This window comes from Protopterus annectens, chromosome 16.part0 (genome assembly GCF_019279795.1).
Source record: "Protopterus annectens isolate FY-2018-M chromosome 16.part0, PAN1.0, whole genome shotgun sequence".
Lineage (NCBI taxonomy): Eukaryota > Metazoa > Chordata > Ceratodontiformes > Protopteridae > Protopterus > Protopterus annectens.
In genome coordinates, this window is record NC_056750.1 from 4,517,080 (window position 1) to 4,537,203 (window position 20,124).

Consider the following 20,124-nt stretch of genomic DNA (forward strand, 5'->3'; position numbering starts at 1 on the left):
GTCCCCCGGAATCATTTTTAAAGTTTTTTGTCTATTCCTTCTAGCATGTCGAGGGATCAGTTGCTAGTGTCCTCTCCTGCTCAGCTGGTGAACCTGGGAATATTGAGGCAATGTTACAATTGCCTCATGTACACTGACAACCCTCTCCTCCTCCCACAAAACACAAATACATGCGAGAGATGCAACTATACGGCCAAACTGGAGGCTGAGCTCTCTCAACATAGGACTGGCAAGACCAGTCAGGAGGAGAAGGTTACCACACACACTATAGACCCAGTCTTACATAGTACCATTACAACCTCAAATCATACACATAAACACACAAAGACATACTCGGAGGCTCTGATCAAAATCTACCAAAACAGCAGAGGCCACCAAAGCAGACACCCAAACAACCACCACCTCAGAACACAACACCTGCAACACATAGACCTCACAGTCAGAGTGTCAAACAGTCACAGCCCTTAAGGCCAAACACAATGCCAGACACACTAGTCATTGGTGACTCCATAGTCAGACACACTGGCGTCAGCTCACCAGACTGAGTAAGGAGAAGGTCACAGTAAGCTGCCTGTCGGTGCTAGAATCCGCCACATAGCGCAAGCACTCAGGTCGCTCAACAGCAGGTACAAATATGACCCAGTCATTGTCCACGCTGGTGTAAACGACCTGAGGCGTACCTCCACGGACTACATGAAAAGAGACATTGAGGAGCTCTCTGATTATGTAGCCCAGGCAGGTATGACCCTGACCTTGAGCAGTATCCTACCTTCACCAAGAATGATGCCACAATACAGAGATAAGATGATCAGCTTTAACAATTGGCTTAAACACTGGTGTCATTCAAAGGGGATCCAGTGTCTGTCTGCCTGGGATGACATGCTGGACAAGCCAGCTGCTTCAAGGGACGGCTTGCACCTGTCACCCTGGGATTCCGGATATTGGCAAGGCTCTTGCCACCCCATAGTGCCTTTTTAGGCAAGGCTCAAATTCTAAACCTACCACCCTAGAACACAAAAAGGAAAAAAACTAAGGGTAATGCTGCTCAATGCCAGAAGTCTAAATCTCAAAATGCACGCACTCGAGGCCCTTCTCAGTATGGAGAACATCGATGTCTGTGCTGTGACAGAAACCTGGTTCAAGGCTCCTGAGAGCACCCCAGCTATCAGGTTTTACCTCATATCATGCGTTCCGCCCCAAAATCCGGACAATACCAAGAAAGGAGGGTATCCATATTCATCAAGGAGGCCGACACCTCGAGACTGGTGGCAACGCATGATGCATCGGAGACCATCCAGGTGCAATTAACCATAGGCAAGACTGCTCTGCAAATTGTAGCATGTTACAGGCCACCCTCACAAACTCAGGAACCTCACATGGCCTTCCTGAAAACACTGGAGGGATAAATGTATCACCAAACACCATCATACTAGGTGACTTCAATTACCCTAATATAGACTGGGAACACTACTCAAGCCCAAACACCCTAGCCCAAAAGTTCCTGGAATTCATAAACTCAAATGCCATGGAACAACTAGTCACCATCCCCACAAGAGGAGATAACATACTTGATCTCATCATCATGAACATGGGAGCACAATGTTCAACACCGGAGGTGTACCCCTCACTGGTGAGATCAGACCACAAACTAATCTCGCTGGAGGTCCTCATCCCACCCCCACCTGAAATTAAAAAAACCAAAGTAAAGAACTTCTGAAAAGCCCACTTCACACTTCTAAAGACTAGTGTAGTCTCCTTTAAGGCCCCGAGCCAGCGGAAAACAGTACTCAAGCTGCTGAATCACTTACAAATGCCTTCTACCAGCACCTGCAGGACTGCATGGATAAGGCAATCCCAAGCATAACAAAGACTCTTTGTACCAAAGGCAAGCGTCCAGTCTGGTGGACCCCAGCCATAAACAAACTCTACAACAAAAGGAGGAAGCTACTACAAGATAGAGCAAAATCCTTAAAAGGTAAGACACCCTTGACCACTATAAGTAAAAAACTAAGAGCTCTCATAAAATCATCCAAAGCAAATTTCGAGAGAAAAATAGCTAAAGACTCAAAAGACAATCATAAGGCCTTCTTTAGCTATGTTAGAAACCTGGGAGGAAACTCCCAGATATGCTCAGAGCTAGTTCAAAATGATGTGAAGATTACTGATCCTACAGACATTGCCAACATACCGGCTGACAGGTTCAGTGCAAACTCCCCCCCCCCGCAAAAGGAGAGATATCTATACCAAACGATTGCAGCCCCCCAAACATCTCCAGCGCCCAAGTGAGAACTGCTCTCTCCAAAGGCAAAAAACACAGCATCCATGGGACCTGATGGTGTCCCCGGCTGTGTGCTCCATGAACTCAATGAGGAATTAAACCCACAGCTAGGACAGCTGTTTAATCAAAGTCTTACCTCTGGATCATTACCCAGGGAGTGGCACTGCAACTGTGGTACCACTTCACAAAGGCGGTGCCTCCCCCGACCCTGGAAATTACCGGCCCATTAGCTTGACAAGCCTTATCTGCAAAGCCATGGAGAGGATCATAATGGACCTCATAAATAAAGACATAGGGAATTTGCAGACTTTGGATCCAACCCAGTTTGGCTTTGTCAAAGGCAGATCATGCCTTTTAAACTTGGTTGACTTTTGAAACAGTCACCAAAGCCATTGATGAGGAAAGGCAGTCCATACAGCCTACCTCGATCTGGCTAAGGCCTTCGATACAATACCCCACTCGGGTATCATTGAAAAACTCATCAGCTTAAATGTCAACCCATACATCACAAGATGGGTTGCAAACTGGCTGAGTGACAGAACCCACTGGGTCAGAGTTGCTGGCGCCATGTCAGACTCAAAGCCTGTCACAAGTGGTGTCCCACAGGGCCTCAGTCCTGGGCCCACTCTTGTTTGGCATCTACTTTTCAGAAGTACAAGCAAACACAGGAGGGTTATGGCTGACAAAGTTTGCAGATGACTGCAAACTGGGCCATAGTAGAAAACACATCTGACACAGATATCCTTCAGAAGGGTCTCACAGAAGCGGATAACTGGTGCCAGAGCCACGGCCTAAAGTTAAATGCCAAAAATGCATAGTCATACCCTTCGGGAAAAACAAGGTTACCCCTAGCTACCAAATAGGTGGCAATCCACTGAGCACAGAAGAAGTTATCAGGGACCTGGGGACCCAGGTTGATAGTAGTCTGTCATTCGACACCCATGTAGCTAAAGTAGTTAGGAAGACCTTCTACATTGCCCACCTTATCATGAAGGGATTCTCATCTAGATCAAGGGAGGTCATAGTCTCCCTTTACTCATCACTCATCAGACCAATGATTGAGTACAATGCCCCATTCGGAATGTATCTGACCCGACACTTGCAGCAGCTGGAGAGGCCACAAAAGTTCCTCACCAAAAGGATAAAGGGTCTCAAAAATCTGTCCTATGCTGCCCGACTGAAAGAACTCCAGCTCTATTCAGTCGCCACCGCTTGCTCAGAGGTGACCTGTGGCTAACATACAGGGCCATGTCAAACGCAGATTTGATGAATATGCTTCACCTCAAAATCTAGATCCATCAGAGCCACAAGGGCGGAGACTTAAACCTTGACACGGCTATTAATAGGACGTGCTGGAGGGATAGATTCATCACCCAAAGACTCCCTATGCTGTGGAACAAAATCCCGGTACATGTGAGGCAGAGCACCTCGCTGGCCTTGTTCAAGAGAAATCTTGACCAATGGATGGGAGATCGCAGATATACCCCAGGGATTACCTCAGTGTCACTGCTCGACAGAGGCACAGCAAAATAATGGGTATAGTTCCCCATACTAAAGGGGTGGCGTAAGCCACAAAACGATGGGCTAGGCTTGTAAATGCCCTCGGGCAGATAGCCTAGTATGAACCTATGAACCTAAGTATACACACAAATTACAAAATATATGTTTTTACAGTGGTATGTGGTACATCAACAGTTACAGTGGAGAGAACAAACAAAAAAAAATAATTTAAAAATAAAGGTAATTAATAGATTTGTTGTGTACAGCTGAAATTTGGAACATAGGTTGAAAACATACATAGTACACAGGTACAGTACATACATTGTAGATTAGCCTGTGTTTGTGAGTAAGACTGAAAACTATTATCAAGTACTCTAGTATGTATACCTATCTACTTCTTGCATCCGCACACCCCTACCTACCTATTTCTTACACACACACACACACACACACACACACACACACACACACAAAACCTTTTAAACACTTAAAAACACACACACGCAAACACCTACCTCTCACTTGTACATTTGTCTGTAGTTCAAGCATCTTTGGGAATTCAAACTCCATGTGGGCACAAAAGATGAAGATGTAAACCATTGGTCACGCAGACAGAGAAGACGAAAACAAGTCGCAAACATGTGTTCCATCTGTGCGACTGGATTCTTAAAGAAGAATGCCCTTAAAAAGATATATATTTTTTTTAATTAAAAGATTAATCTCCTGGCCAGCCAGTTTGCATCCCCTTGCACCTGCTTGTGGGCGCTCTTGCTTGGGGTACACCAGTGGAGACTTGTAGTTATATAGAGAGAGTATTCTGCCATTTTACACAGTGGAGCCTAAAACAGTTATTGGACACAGTAATAAAGAAGAAGATAGTCCAAGATGAGACAGTTTATACACGAGTTAAGGTGAGAAACTGCATCAAAAAGTTCTGACACATCAAGAAGTAAGCATGAAACAAGTTTGCCCAATTCCCTGTATTTGTTTATTGTGTCAGTGAAGAATAGGAGGGAAGTAGTTGTACTGTGTGTTGCATGAAAGTGATGTTGTGCGGATGTTGAGACACTTTTGTAGAAGTTAGTGGAGGTATAGCTATTGAGTACATCTTTCAAGAATTTGTAAGAGGTGATAATGTTGCACTAGGCCAAACGTTACAGATATCAGCCAAGATGCCATCTTTATAAAGAGGAATAATATATGATTTTTTCCATAGTGAGTGTACACAGAATTCAGATACTGATTTGTTAATAAGGATAGAGAAAGGATATGCATTGGCAACAGTCATTAGGTATTTATGTAGAAGGCTGTCAAGATGCACTGGAGCAAAGTTATAACTAAGGACACCAATAATGAAATTTAGTTGCATATAATTGGATGAAGAGCAGATGAGCCAGATGTCATTTCTGCGGCTGGGAGAAGTGAGAGCCTGTGAGTGGTTATTTATAAGCTGTTCATGTTGCAACAATTGGGAGGAGTCAAGGGTCTTCTGATAAGTTGGAATAAGGGATGCCAGCAACAACCTACTCATCAGTCCACAGGACATCAGAGGCAAATGGAAGGAGTATTTCCAGCATCTTCTGAATGAAGAAAACCCTGCAGAAGCTGTAATGCCCCAAAACAGCTGACAATGAGAGAAGAAGAGGAGTCAACCCTTGAAGAAATAAGAATAGCAGCAAGGAAAATGAAATAAGGGAAAGCAGCAGGCTCAGATGAGGTCACAGCAGGTATGATAAAGATGCTGGGTGAGAGAGGGAAGAAATGCCTCCTGAGGGTACTTTTAACAATGTGGAGAGAAAGGTGCATCCCAAATGACTGGAAAATAAGCATACTTGTCCCAGTGTACAAGAACAAAAGGGACATCCACAACTGTGGGCAGTACAGAGGCATCAAACTCCTGTCACATTGCATGAAAGGTCTGGATAGGGTGACTGATAAATAGATATGCAGAGTAGCAGAATGTAAAATGGGAGACGAGCAGTTCAGATTCAGATCAGGATGCAACACAAATGACCCGATGTTTGCAGTGAGATAGGACAGATAGTTGAGAAGAATCTAGAAATGAGGAGAGAGTCCAACTGGGCATTCCTAGACTTGGAGAAAGCATATGACAAGGTCCTAAGAAAGTCCTAACTGATTTGGGCAGTACTGTGGTTGTTCAAATCCCCAGAAACATTGGTAGAATTAGTGCACGCTATGTACAAGGACCCAATGACTTTAAGTACGAACAGTATTTGGTCTCACGCAGGGGTTCCCAGTGGGAGTGGGTGTGCACCGGGGTTCTACTCTGAGACCACTGTGGTTTATACAGGTGATGGACTACATTAGCAAACAGATCAGAGAGGAAGACATCAACAAAGTTGCTGTATGCAGACGATGTGGCATTACAGACAGAATCTGAACAAGAACTTCATTAAAGGATAGGGGAATGGAATGCAAAACTAAAGGCACATGGGATGAAACTAAGTATAGACAAAAGTGGTAATGGCAGCAAATTGGGGAAATCAGAAGAAGCTGAGAATTGAGATAGAAGGGAAGATAGTGGAACAGGTAAATAGCTACAAGTATCTGGGAGAGGTGGTTAAGAAGAAGGGTATCATGAAGTTAGAATCAGAGGAGCTGCAGACAACTGGCATATAGTCTCAGGTGTAGTATATGAAAGAAGAATGCCAAAGAAGCTGAAAAGTAAGGTGTACAAGACAGTGGTGTGACCAGTACTACTATATGGTACAGAAACTTGGGCAGTAAAGGCAGAGGAGATGAGAAGGCTAGGGGTGATGCAAATTAAGTGCCTGAGAAGGATGGTAGGATGCACACTGTGGGACAGATGAAGAAATTAGGACATAAGAGCAAAGGCCAAAGTAGCTCCAGTTGCAGAAAAGATATAAGAAAACAGATTATGGTGGTTTGGACACATTTGCAGAAAAGAAAACAATCTGGTGAAGGAGATTTGGGACAGACTGGAAGAAGGTAAGAGAAAATGAGGATGTCCAGCAAAGAGGTGGATGGATTGTGTGAAAGTAGATCTGTGACAGTCAGGCATGAATGTCAAAGAAGGCAAGAGTGTGGCCTTGCATCAAGACAGATGGCAACAGATAACATGATACCCTGACCTCATGTAGTAAAGGGGGATGATGATTACGATGATTTAATCACTAATTTTCATGCTACTAGTCTTCTTTCTGTTCATTTCCATCTCCTAACTCCAGTCTCTGGTTCAGTTCCAAGGTACTCTTGATTCTTCTAAGTCAACTCCTGTGCCTTTCTCTATCTCTCAAATATTTTTCTTTGTAACACTGGAAAAGGTTTCACTGACAATGTCCCTGTATGATCTCTCTAATATCAGAAGAATGAGTAGCAGAATCTCTTTCTGCTTGATGGTTCATTTTTTGTTGGACAATCTTTTGTATTTCCTTCATAGCCTGTTCTGCATCAAAAATAGCTGGATACAGCATCTTGAATCTCACACCTGCCTCTCAACCTCAACATTCCCTGATTGCTGGATTAAATTTGTTTCTCTTTCGCCTGGTGTACAGTGAATAAGCATCTTCCACAAACACACTACTGTCTCCAACTTGCAATACTTTGCCCTTCTGCAACAGTTTTGCCAGGATCAACTCTTGCTGCTGGTATAATTGCATCTTTTCTAATACAGGTCTTGGCTGCATTCTTTCAGCCAGGTTTGGAACATACACATGATGTGCCCTTTCAATTAACAAACCCAACTGTGGAATACAAGCTCAGTTGCTTATTTGTGCCTTCATAAAATGAATAGAGCCTGTTCTTACTACTTTTTCCTGGTACAGCAGAAAATCTCAGGTTTTTCTGCATGCTCTCTCCTCTAACTCTTACCGTGATTTGAAACAGCGCTTTTTGAACAGTCCCATACTTGGCCAGTCTTTTCTTCATTTTGTCCTCAGATTTTTTGAATTTTATCAGTTTATCTGAATAGCTGTTTAAAGCTTTTTCCATTTTTCCAGAATTTTGTTATTTAAGTTGAGACAATCCTTCAATGTTTAATTTATTTAATCAGGTCTGAGCCCATTTGATTTATTTTTTTCCTCTAGATTACTGGAAGTCATGTCATGCACCAACACCAAAGCTGGAGCTTGAACTGCTTTGTGCTAAACAGCTGCAAGATTTTTTCCCAGTCTATGTTTTCTCTTCACCTTTTCTAGTTGATTTTCTTTCAGGCTCTGTAAGTTTCTTCTCTGTTGACATCCAGGTAGTGTACTTATTAGCCAGTAATTGAATTTATTAAAACCTGCAGAGTTTCAGGACTTATCATTCAGTTTCTTTTTTCACACTGTGAGAGTTGAAATGAAGCTGCTGTTGAGTGTGCAGCCATCTTGGAATTAATGCATGGACAACTTGCTCACTTTCTACCACTGTGTAGCTGCTCCTCCACTGAATCATGCTTTTAGCGGGTCTACGTTATGCGCTCAAAACACGAAAAACCCAAATCCAAATAGCACGACACAAAGAGCGAACTATGAATACATCGAACGTACTAAACCACGAACGAACATAGTCGGCCAACCCACCACCCATAACACACTACCTACCAAAATACAATAAAAAAACACATACATACACTAACCAAAACCCTACTTCTAACCCTAAATGAAAGCACCAAAACCCTACTGCTAACCCTACACTAAACCCCACATACCCAACTATCTATGCACTATTCTTAACCCCTCCCTAACCCTAAGGTCCGTAACTACCACACACTTCCCTACAGATCTATACCCAAACAAACTAAATATTCCACACACATACACTTAACAAAACCCTACATGCATTACCTACACAAAACCTTACATACACTTCCTACCTATGCACTTACCTTAACTCCTCCCAAACCCTAAGGTTCATAACTATCGCACTTACCTTACGAAGCTATACCGCAGACGGGCCAACTATGCGAATTTGATATTTCCACTTTCGGGGTTTTGTTCGTTCGATGTATTCGTGGTTCGCTCTTTACATGTCGCGCTATTTGGATTCAGGTTTTTCAGCTTTCGAGTGCGTAAAGTAGACCCTTTTATTCATCTGTGCCCAAACCTTTTATATATCTCTACAAATTGATGTCACTCCACCCCTTCAGCAGTATATTTCATGGCCCTAGCATGCTACCTCTAAAGTAATGCCAGGGCCTGTCTGCAGTGTCCTCTATCATTTTATGTATCTTTCTATATGCAGCTGATATATGAGCTCTTGCTCCATATCAGTCCTATTCAGTGTATGGCCTGTCTGTCATTTAGTGATGCAGTTCATCCGTAAACATATGTCATTTATTTATTCATATTTGTTAACCAGTGTGGAGCACTGATCCACATCGATCCTTATTTAAGCTCACTGTATCTGGGACTGCTGACTGCTTAAATTATTGGCACAGAGTCGCACAGTGTGCAAATGCAAGTTGAGAGAATCAAACTCTGGACTGTATGAAGCAGCTTATGAAAAGCTCATAACCTTAATCGTCTCTTCTAACTACTGGACAAATGTTATAGTTCCTGAATTGTAAGCCTTTTTGTCATACTGCATATCACCATTTCCCTTGTCACGATGTCCCTATACTCTACTGCACTGTGTGCATATTATTTACAACTTAACAGAGTGCTCTCTAAAGGTTCTCAGAAAGCATCATGTACATCTGATATGTGAACAATTACTGACATTTGTTTTTAAATGTTTTCATTAAAATTAGTCCACACTGATATTAATATGTACAGTATTGAACCAGCTAATAAGATAACTGTAAATGATTATAAATACTCAAAGTTTAAGTAACAGGAAAGATTTCTTTATAAATCAGCCAAGAAATTAGTGTTAAGTAGGGGACATGTTTGCTACCACTCACATAAATATAAAATGGGATTACTTGCTTATGGATATTAAAATATTGTGTATCAGAACCAATATTTTGTTGCTCATGTCATGTTAAGTATTCAAGACTGTTTTACTAAATATGGCTACATGGAGAGATTGACAAGTAATTGCATATGTTATTGCACAATGGAGATGGACAGGACAAATGGGGGTTAATGACCCTGGGATAAGCTGACAGAAGTGTAACACAGCATGCTGGGAACAGCAGCTCTAGGATGGAGACTGATGATGTGGTGCAGGTAGGTGGGCAGCAGTAGTAGAACATTCCAAATTATTTTGGTACAGTTTAGTCACTTGGTGTTCACAGCTTCAAGATTTGGGTTTATAGTAGGACATCGGTACTTTCTGTGGAACACATCATCCTTTTCTCCTCAATCTCACCTTCTATCCTTTATTTTCTCTGCACTTCTCATATATATAAGCATTATTAACATATCCTTTGTGGAATATCTCTCAACCCATCTCCTGTTTAGTATTGCTTAGTTATATTTTTCTCAGTTAACGCTCCACCTTCCAGTTAGTCTAGTCCCCCATTTTATATCAGCATTGAGTTGCCTCTTCTCAGTGTGCTATGAATTCTGCTTCATGGATGCCATTTGTAACTGATTTTGTCACATTTCCTAACTGTGCTGCTTTGTTCCAATTTTCTACAGATACTACATCTTTGCTGCATAGTACACTATGAGGAAAACATGTCTGTTGTGCTTCTTACTGTTCCTTTTTGCCAATGAGAACTGATATTCTCCTGTTCAGTGGTCATTATTCTGGAGAGGGCTCATTTTCAGATTCCCAGATATTTTGAGGAGCTTTACAATATCTGCTTACAACTTGAGACCCCATATTCACAACTCAGATAATTTGTCTGATCTCTCACCCCCAGCTAACCTTGTGCATTTGTTGGAGATTGCTGTGGATGTCACATGATGTTTTACCAGCTCACTCTCTTATGACTCACAGCTGACTCCTACAGTGACCCTGTAGTAAAAAGCAGGCAAAGGGGGCACAGAAGTAAGTTGTCAGGTCTTACTTCCACATCACACATGCACACACTCAAAACTATGGGCAATTTAGAGTCAGCAACCCATGTCTTTGCATTGTGGAAGGAAACTGTTGCACCCATAAAAAAAGCCTACATGAACACAGGGAGGACATGCAGACCCCACTCAGAAGGCACTCCAGCTGAGAGCTGAACCAGAGAATCTCTTGCTATTATGCAGCAATGCTACTGTTACATCACTGTGCCATCCTTAGGAATTGATATTTTTAGTATCTCATTAGCCTATCCATGTCTTCCCACCAGCACCAAAGTGACTACTCCATTTCCCCATCCTATGTGGAACGAGCACTTAACGTCAACCTCTGAAGGGAATCTCTCATTTTCAGGAAGTAACTCCTTCAGGCATTATGGCACAACACACAGTGCTGGTGGGTTATCTATAGCTGCTTAGCTTCCTCCTCCTCCTCCTCTCACTGTCTTTGGAAGGAAGGCTCAGTGCAATGGCTGCAGCACCTGTACAGTGTTAAGAGAAGGAAGCTGTGCACTGGTGCTTCAGCTAGGTTGCCTATGTACCCATCCAAGCCCCTCCTCTTGGAGTTGCAACACCCATTTCTCAACCAGCTGTCACTGTAGCAGTGGGGTCCTGCTTAATTTCTCCATTTAGGATGACTAACCCAGAATCAGGTAGTTATTCCCACACCTCCTGGTTCACTCCTCCATCTGCTAGGGTCACTGTTTGATTCCTCACTGTTAGCAATATAGTTATAGCTTTTACCATTGGCACTACAGTGCCAGCCTGTTTACACTTTTGTCTTCCATTTTGTCAACCCCATGTCCCAGTGGAATGTTGTGGTATGACATGTCTACATCAAGGGGAAGCTCATTCATAGCGACTGTACACAGTAGCTGGGACAGGTTCTACATTTAATAATTATCTCCTATTTACAAACAGTTGATTTTCCAGAAATATAAATATCTTGGTACGATCTCTAGAAAAGGCCCCTTCAGTATTTCCCTCCTACCATCTCACCCGACTCCTAAGAAATTTCAGTCCACTAAATGATCCCAGATCTCCAATACCACACTCAGATCTCCATCCTTCTGTGCCACAGATGCCCATGCTGCAAATGTTTTCACTGCAGACACTGAAGATGTTTTTACTAAGAGCAGCAGACATTCCTGAAGATAAAATACTGGGCAAACTAAGTGAACTAAATGATCATTCCCTTCTGTTTAACTTTATGTTTCTGTATTTTCTATTGATCTCACATTGTCAAAATCTGTGTCCTGTATGTAATGGACTGCTGCAGTAGACTTACCATAATACAGTGTTGTGTAATGCCACTAGATTGTTTTGACAAAGACTTTTGCATCAGGGAGGTTTCCTTTACTCCTTTATAATAGGTTACTGTGTTGCTGGGTTGGATGACCAGGGACAACAGTAGTGTGACGATATGGCTTCTTTTCATTTTGTGGTTCTGAAGAAAAAAGTAGATGAGACCTACTTATAGAATGTATTCCTTCTAGTCAGTTTCCATATCAGTGATGAAATTAGTTAAGAACAGAGAAATACTTTGTCTTGCTTTAAGTTGCAACTGTCCTAGGTGAGTACTCCGCAGCATCACAGTCAGGTGCCCTGCTCAACTGCCTCCCTCTTCTCAACTCCACATATAGCCAACCTGTGAGCTAGAATTTTCACTAGCTAACTGTATGTTCCTTCTGTTTCTATTGGATTAAGCTGTTCATTATTCTTCTGAAGCCTTCAGTGGAAAATTATGTTGGAGGTCTGCTGTCCCTTGTATTGACGAAGGCAGAAGGCAATTCTCTATTACATAAGTTGCTTCAAGTGTAGAATCAGAGCATGAAACCTGCTCTACATGTTGCAATGGCTAAATAATATTTTAGGTAGCATTCAGTATTATATTGCATTCTGGTGTGTTCTAGCAGAACTTTCACACATCCGAATCATTTGCCTTTCTTCTGCTTATTGAATAAACTGTATGTTTGAATATACTCGTTTGTTTTAAAACAATTAAGCTGTTTGCTCCCAAGACATTCTAAAACTGCAAATTTTTCACAAGTTATGTATGTGCTTCACAGTGGTATATAAACATTAATTATGATTTATTTATTTTATCTAGGTATACTGTCTTTGTTGAGACTTTCATAAAGACCGCAGAGGAACACTTTATGACTGGGTATAAAGTGAACTACTATATTTTTACAGATAAACCAGAAGCCCTACCTACTGTATCACTCAAGGAAGGAAGGAAACTAATTCCAGTTCGTGTTGAAAAGTATGAGAGGTGGCAAGAGGTCTCAATGCGGAGGATGGAAATGATAAGCAGGCTGAGCGAAACTAGATTTGTCAATGAAGTTGACTACCTTGTTTGCATTGATATCGACATGAGGTTTGCAGACCATATTGGTGTAGAGATTTTGACTGACCTCTTTGGGACATTACACCCAGGAGTTTATAGCAGAGTAAGACAGTCATTTTCCTATGAAAGAAGGAGTCAATCTCAAGCTTACATACCTTCAGATGAAGGTGACTTTTACTATGCTGGTGGATTTTTTGGTGGTACAGTCCTACAGGTTTACCGTTTGACCAAGGCTTGCCACGAGGCCATGATGGAGGATAAAAAGAATGGAATTGAGGCTGTGTGGCATGATGAAAGCTACCTGAACAAGTACTTTGTGTACCACAAACCAACAAAAATCCTCTCCCCTGAGTATCTGTGGGATAATGGTATGGGAAGTCCTCCTATCCTTAAAAAGAAAAGATTTCTGGCAGTACCTAAAAACCATGCAGCAATCAGAAGCAACGAAAAGTAGTAACTGTAAAGTCTAACACTGAGGACCATCCTGAGATCAGTATCATACAGAAAAATAGCCTGCTATTTTTTTTATTTGTGTGGGTATATCCTCTCCATCAATCACACTTTAGCATTTTTCTATAATATCCTGCATTTGGAGATATCTGCAACCCCATAATGAATGAAACAAAGTGCTCATTTATTCCCAGAGATCACCAGTTTATCTATATTTCTTGCACAGTTTTAGTCTTATTCCTTGATTTTGTTGGCAAAATCCTGCTTTCACAAGACTACATCAGCAGCACAGTAAGTACCATGATAAGTGTCCATGTAGCTAGTGGACTAACAGCCACCAGCTGATCCATTATACCTGGTACTGCTCAGGGAGAATCTGTTGATCTCCTTGATAATTAAGAAAATGGCAGCTATATCTCAGCATCATGGTGTAGAGGGATGGACGCATGACTACAACCCAGGCCACCTGAGTTTTACTAGTGGGTCATTTGCTGGATGAGCAGGGGAAGGGGGTTGGGAAAGAGTGGCTTGGCCAGATGGCCTAGTCAAGGACAGAAGAGTTTCTGCGTATGTTAAAGACACATCCCTGATGATGGGACTGGTGCTACAACCATGGAACAGAATGTCATTAATTTTGGCATTTGAGAAGGGTCAGAGCTGACACTACACCCAGTTAGGGCTTGACAACAAACATCCAATGGTGTGCAGGACAAGCATATGTGATGCTGCTGACTGCACTGCTCCACTTCCCATTCCCAACCCACCAGAAGTGTGGTCCCAGCCCCTGGGCATAGTACTGAGAACAGAATGTGAAAAATGTTGTGGATGACCAAGTGATGGTCAACCAAGGAGCATGCAAATGAAGAAAATAAAGAAAATGGCATGTAGAAACCAATCAGAGGGTCAGAAAAAGGACAAACACTCAGAGTGAGCTGAAGTCTAACACTATGTGAGGTAGTCTGGTGAACAAATTACACCCCACTACTGAAACCATGCAGGTGGTTGGTTCACCCCATCTAGTAAAAACTTGAGCCACAACCCCTTCACAGCTTTAGTGAAGGATAAGTGGACTGGTGAATTGTGTTCTCAATTTTCCCTGTTAGGGCTGTATCCCACAATTCTTCTGCTACCCTTCCTCAGAGAGTAAGCTGGAGTCCATGGTCAGACAATCTGATCCAAGAGAGTGGCCTGCTGACTCATCCCATCAAGGATATGTCATACTCTGAATCAAAGACTATTGATTTCACCACCCCTTAGCTCAGCTGGGCAGGCAGATATCGGTCAAGGGGAATTCATTAGGTTGTCCCACATAACGGGTCAGGTTTGAAGTTGTAACTGTGAAGCTGATGTTTGATGTCTCAGGAAGCTTGAGTTGTGATTCAAGACCTCACCATTAGGCAATTTTGTCTGAAGCCATTCCCAGGGCAAAAGTAGGCCTTCCCCAACATATGCAATCTTTGGCCAACTGATCAGGTAGTGTTTGACAACTGCCTGATGTCCTGTGCCGTTCTGTCAACACATGGTCACCTTCATACAATACCATGCATGAGCTGACTTCCATTGCTAGAAGAGACCATAGTACTCCCTTGCACTCCAGCTCCTATAAAGAGTTGAAGGATCTTAAGGCAAGTTTCTCTCAGAAAGACAAGGATAATGCCTCGTCAAGTCCAAATGACTCACCTCCGGATGATCCCACTGTTTGGTGCTGCCCTTGGGCTCCCGAAAAACATTCCAGGATAGCCTTAAGACCCTACTGCATTGCATCATTAGCTTTTGTTGAAAAAAAGAATGGAGGACTGAAGCTAATCATTCAGAATGCCATCAAGATAGCCTGAAAGTACCTTAACTGTGCACCTACAGCTTCCAAGAAAGCAGATACTCTGCAAACCACTGCCTGAGTGGACAGGAACTCAACTTACTTAGCATTGTTATATTGATATGACACAGGCATCAGACACCACAGCATTTTGGTACATTGTTTCTGATCAAGAAGTCTCAAACTTAATTAATGTGTGACAGACGTATACTCTGATGTGCCTTTCTGCCTTGCTGGGGCTGAGGGCACTCAGCAAATCATATTCTCTGTCCCACTTTTCATCACATTTAGGTTGGAAGGCTTTGGATAATCTTCAGAATGTCACAGTATCTGCAGTTAAGGATGACCTTCATAAGGCTCTACCTATGGCATCCATGGTGGGATACAGTTTCTCCTGCTGGTATCCTTGCTGCTGTTGCTTCAAGTGCAGCCATAGGGTCAGGCATGTGTCTGCACAGGACAAGGTTGCTGAGGTTGTCACCATAGAAAGAACGGTTCAGAAACAATCTCCAAGATGCTCATTTCTTGGTGTTATACTTTGTCAGCCTACTTAGGACCTAATCAACAATCTCCTCAGGTGGATGCAGGACCCTTGGTTTCTGTTGTCATTATGAGTCCCTTCATTCTTCTTCTACTACTACCTCTTTTAGCCACCATCAGCACCAGAAAGAGGAGGCCTCTTTGCTAACCAAGAAAGGTTCTCAACCATAATGCAGATCTGTTCACCACATTGCTGGCTATTTTTCCAACAGGAAGACAATGTCTGCCAACTTTGCCATAATACTTTCATCTGGGACTACACATTGTGGCAGTTCTCAAATTTCACTCCACCATATTTAGCCATCATAAAACAGTGACAGACAAAGCACCACAGTCCATGATTTGGAGCATCTCAGTCCACTGTCAAAAGGAGCTCCCACTGGCAGACCTGTGTCATGGGGCAGTCACAGACTATATTGTTCAAAGGGACTGTAGAAACCGTCCCACATTTGGACAAAGGTCAGGAGTTTCTCAAGATGACTTCTTTCCAATTCTGATCCTCAGTGAGTTCATCCAACACATGTATTATGCGAAGTGTTGGATATTTGTACTGCAAGGGATTATACCTTTGCCCCCACAGGGCACCTGGATGGCTGTGCTGGGCATAATGTATGACACTTTACAAATTAACATTTAGAGTCCTTGTTAGAGAGCCTTCTATCTTGTTTTTAGTGATCATCACTTCCATTGCAAAATACCACAATCTGGGCTTTTCTCAATGCCGAGTCTTCACCAGATTTTGGCAGTGTTGTCTTAAGCTTTGTAAAAGCAGGCTGTCCCGGTATTTTCATACCCAAATGGCTGGCTCTTAGCGTCTCTGTTTGGGGCCTCCATGGAGGAGTCTGCTTGTAAACATTGCTCTAGTTGCAGTTCCTGGAGATGACCACACATTGGAGGATGTCTTCTATGACTCCTACGTAAATGTGAAGCTGATGTCTCATCCAGCAAGGACCTGGATGTTCTTCAGTGTCGATTATTCATACATTTTTGAGAGTGCTCAGGAGAACATGGCATTGACTGACTGGGTGAGAGCACATTGAAGAATCTAGGCTCTGACTGTGCTGCACCTTGTGAGCTTGATACTTGCTATAATTGTTGTGGTGCCATTTGCAAAACTGAAGATGTGGATTTTACAATGGATTGTGAGATGTCTTTGGTTTCAAAGCCACTAAACCCTCAATGACTGGATTTTGGCATTGGACCTTCCAGACCCTGGAGTGGTGAATATTTCTCACCATTTTTCAAGTGGGTCTTTTCTTCTGCAACTATGCTAGTCGCAGATACTGATAATAAAAGGTTTAAGAGTTGATGGGGGGTCTCACTTAAGTTTCCACATGGTAAGCAAGTCTTTTAACCCTAAAAGGTCTTGTAGGGGAATCTGGTTCTAGAGCTATTCAGCTTCTGGTAGCACAATGAACTCATTAGACGTTTATATTGCCCCTGTGTAGTGAAACAGTGCTCATGTGGCAGTGGGCTATAGAGAGGGTACAATATTATCAGTGATGCCTATGACTTTCATGTCCTACAAGAGAGTCACAGAATTTGCAAGAGACCGCAGAAGTTTGCATTGAGTAGAAAACATGTAAGCAGATTACAGCCCCTGCATATATTCTAAAAGAGGTAACACCAAGTGTGGTCCACAGCACCTAAAAAAAGACTAACTATGTGCACTTCATGGTAGCTCTGTGTAAAAACTTTTCATGTCCTTCAGCCTTCATTCTGCAGCCTGTTTTCATTTCTGTTTTCTATGTATGCACCACCTGGCACCTTATCAAATCTGGACCCTTCTAGGTGAAAGGGCATTTCCATTTTGATAGCTCTTCCTTTTCTCACGTCACACTGTACACACAACAATACCGACCACTTTCCAGATGTCTGGGATGCCATGCATTACAATGCCCATCTCTTTCCAGATGTCTGGGACACCATGCATTTTGTCTGTACCCTATATCAGACTCAAAAATCTGAGGAATTCATGTTATGGTGTGGACGTATCACTCAACCTTCATTCTACTGCCTATTTTCTCTTGTTCCATATAGAAACTATCAGACTTGCTGCAATTTCTGGATGACTGCAGGTTATAAGGCACTTACATTGCTACTTAATCATTTTTACACATATCACAACATGAGGATACAACACTGACCACCACTGGCGAGTTCTTTGGAACATCACACATGCAATCTGGGACCTAGTGCGCTCTAAAAAAAAATTGGGACTTTTATGTCATAGCCTGGGAGCACAGATGGTTTTGTTATCCTGTTCAACTTCAACTTCCTTCCCTCACTAAGCTAGATTGGTTTGTAGATTCAAACTAGCCCCACCCACTCTTCAGTGCCCATTCAGAATTCACTGTCATTACTCAGTAGGATAATAGTACACCACAAAGTTAGTGATTTCTTGATGTTCACGCTATAGATGCCTGCCCACATCACACCCTGTGAAATTGCATTCTACTTCACCTTAATGGCTATCAGTATCCTAAATAGAAATGCTGTTTTGTCAAGACAATTAACATAACGATACTAAGTACTCAGTGCCTGCAAATTATAAATAAATGTACTTTTCTAGTGACTAAACTGCCATGCACTCAAAGCGAATTGCTACCATTTCAGGAAACATATTTTTTAGAGCTAACAAAGCCAAGTTATCAGAACTATGCTTACTCTGTATCATGTGTACTACTCTCAGGAGATATTCACGCACTCGAGGCCCTAATGCACGCACTCGAGGCCCTTCTCAGTATGGAGAACATCTATGTCTGTGCTGTGACTGAAACCTGGTTCAAGGCTCCTGAGAGCACCCCGGCACTATCAGGTTTTACCTCATATCATGCGTTCCGGCCCCAAAACCCGGACCACACCACAAAAGGAGGGGGTGTATCCATATTCATCAAGGATACCCACACCTCCAGGTTGGTGGCAACGCACGAAGCATCGGAAACCATCCAGGTGCAATTAACCATAGGCAAAACTGCTCTACAATTTGTAGCATGCTACAGGCCACCCTCTCAAACTCAGGAACCCCACACAGCCTTCCTGAAGACACTGGAGGGTATAAATGTATCTCCAAACACCATTATATTGGGTGACTTCAACTACCCGAATATAGACTGGGAACATTATTCAAGCCCAAACTTTCTAGCCCAAAGGTTCCTGAAGTTCATAAATTCAAACGCCATGGAACAACTAGTCACCATTCCCACAAGAGGAGAAAATATACTAGATCTCATCATCACAAACATGGGGACAAAATGCTCCACACTGGAAGTATATCCCTCATTGGTGAGATCAGATCATAAACTAGTCTCACTGGATAGCCACATCCCGCCCCCACCCCAAACAAAAAAGACCACAGTGAAGAACTTCTCTAAAGCAAACTTCACACTACTCAAGACTGGTGTGGTATCCTTCAAGGCCCCCGAGCCAGTGGAAACCACAACCCAAGCTGCGGAAGCCCTTACAAATGCCTTCTACGAACACCTCCAGGACTGCATGGATCAGACAATCCCTAATAAAACCAAGACTCTTTCCACCAAGGGCAAACGTCCAGTCTGGTGGACCCCAGCCATAAACAAACTTTACAATAAGAGGAGAAAGCTGTTACATGATACAGCAAAATCCATAAAAGAGAAGACACCTTTGATCATTATTAGTAAAAAAATACGAGCACTCATAAAATCATCCAAGGCCAACTTTGAGAGAAAAATTGCCATAGATTCAAAAGACAATCATAAGGCCTTTTTCAGCTATGTTAGAAACCTGGGTGGAAACTCCCAGATATGCTCAGAATTAGTCCAAAATGATACAAAAATCACTGAACCCACAGACATTGCCAACATACTGGCAGACAGGTTCAGTGCAAACTTCACCCCCCTCTCCCCCCCAAAAGGAGAGATACTATCCCAGCGGACTGCAGTCTCCCAGACATCTCCAATGCGCAGGTGAAAGCTGCTCTCTCTAAAGCTAAAAACACAGCATCAATGGGACCGGATGGTGTCCCCCGCTGTGTGCTACGCTTAACTCAATGAGGAACTAAACCCGCACATAAGGCAGCTGTTTAATCTTAGCCTTACCACAGGATACGTGCCCAAGGAGTGGCGTACGGCAACTGTGGTCCCACTCCACAAAGGCGGTGCCTCTACGGACCCTGGTAATTACCGCCCCATATGCTTAACAAGCCTGGTCTGCAAAGCTATGGAGAGGATCATAATGGAACTCATAAACAAAGACATAGGGGACTTGCAGACATTGGACCCGACCCAGT

At 42.8% G+C, this 20,124-nt stretch overlaps 1 protein-coding gene across 1 annotated transcript in view; it reads left to right on the forward strand.

The window, feature by feature from the left end:
• Window positions 1-18,692, forward strand: part of LOC122790507 (histo-blood group ABO system transferase-like) — a 195,211-nt gene extending 176,519 nt beyond the window's left edge. The window contains exon 2 of the mRNA XM_044058057.1: window positions 12,812-18,692. Coding sequence (XP_043913992.1) covers window positions 12,812-13,505 — 694 coding nt within the window. The 3' untranslated portion in view covers window positions 13,506-18,692. The remainder of the gene's footprint in view (window positions 1-12,811) is intronic.
• Window positions 18,693-20,124: the final 1,432 nt, after the last annotated feature.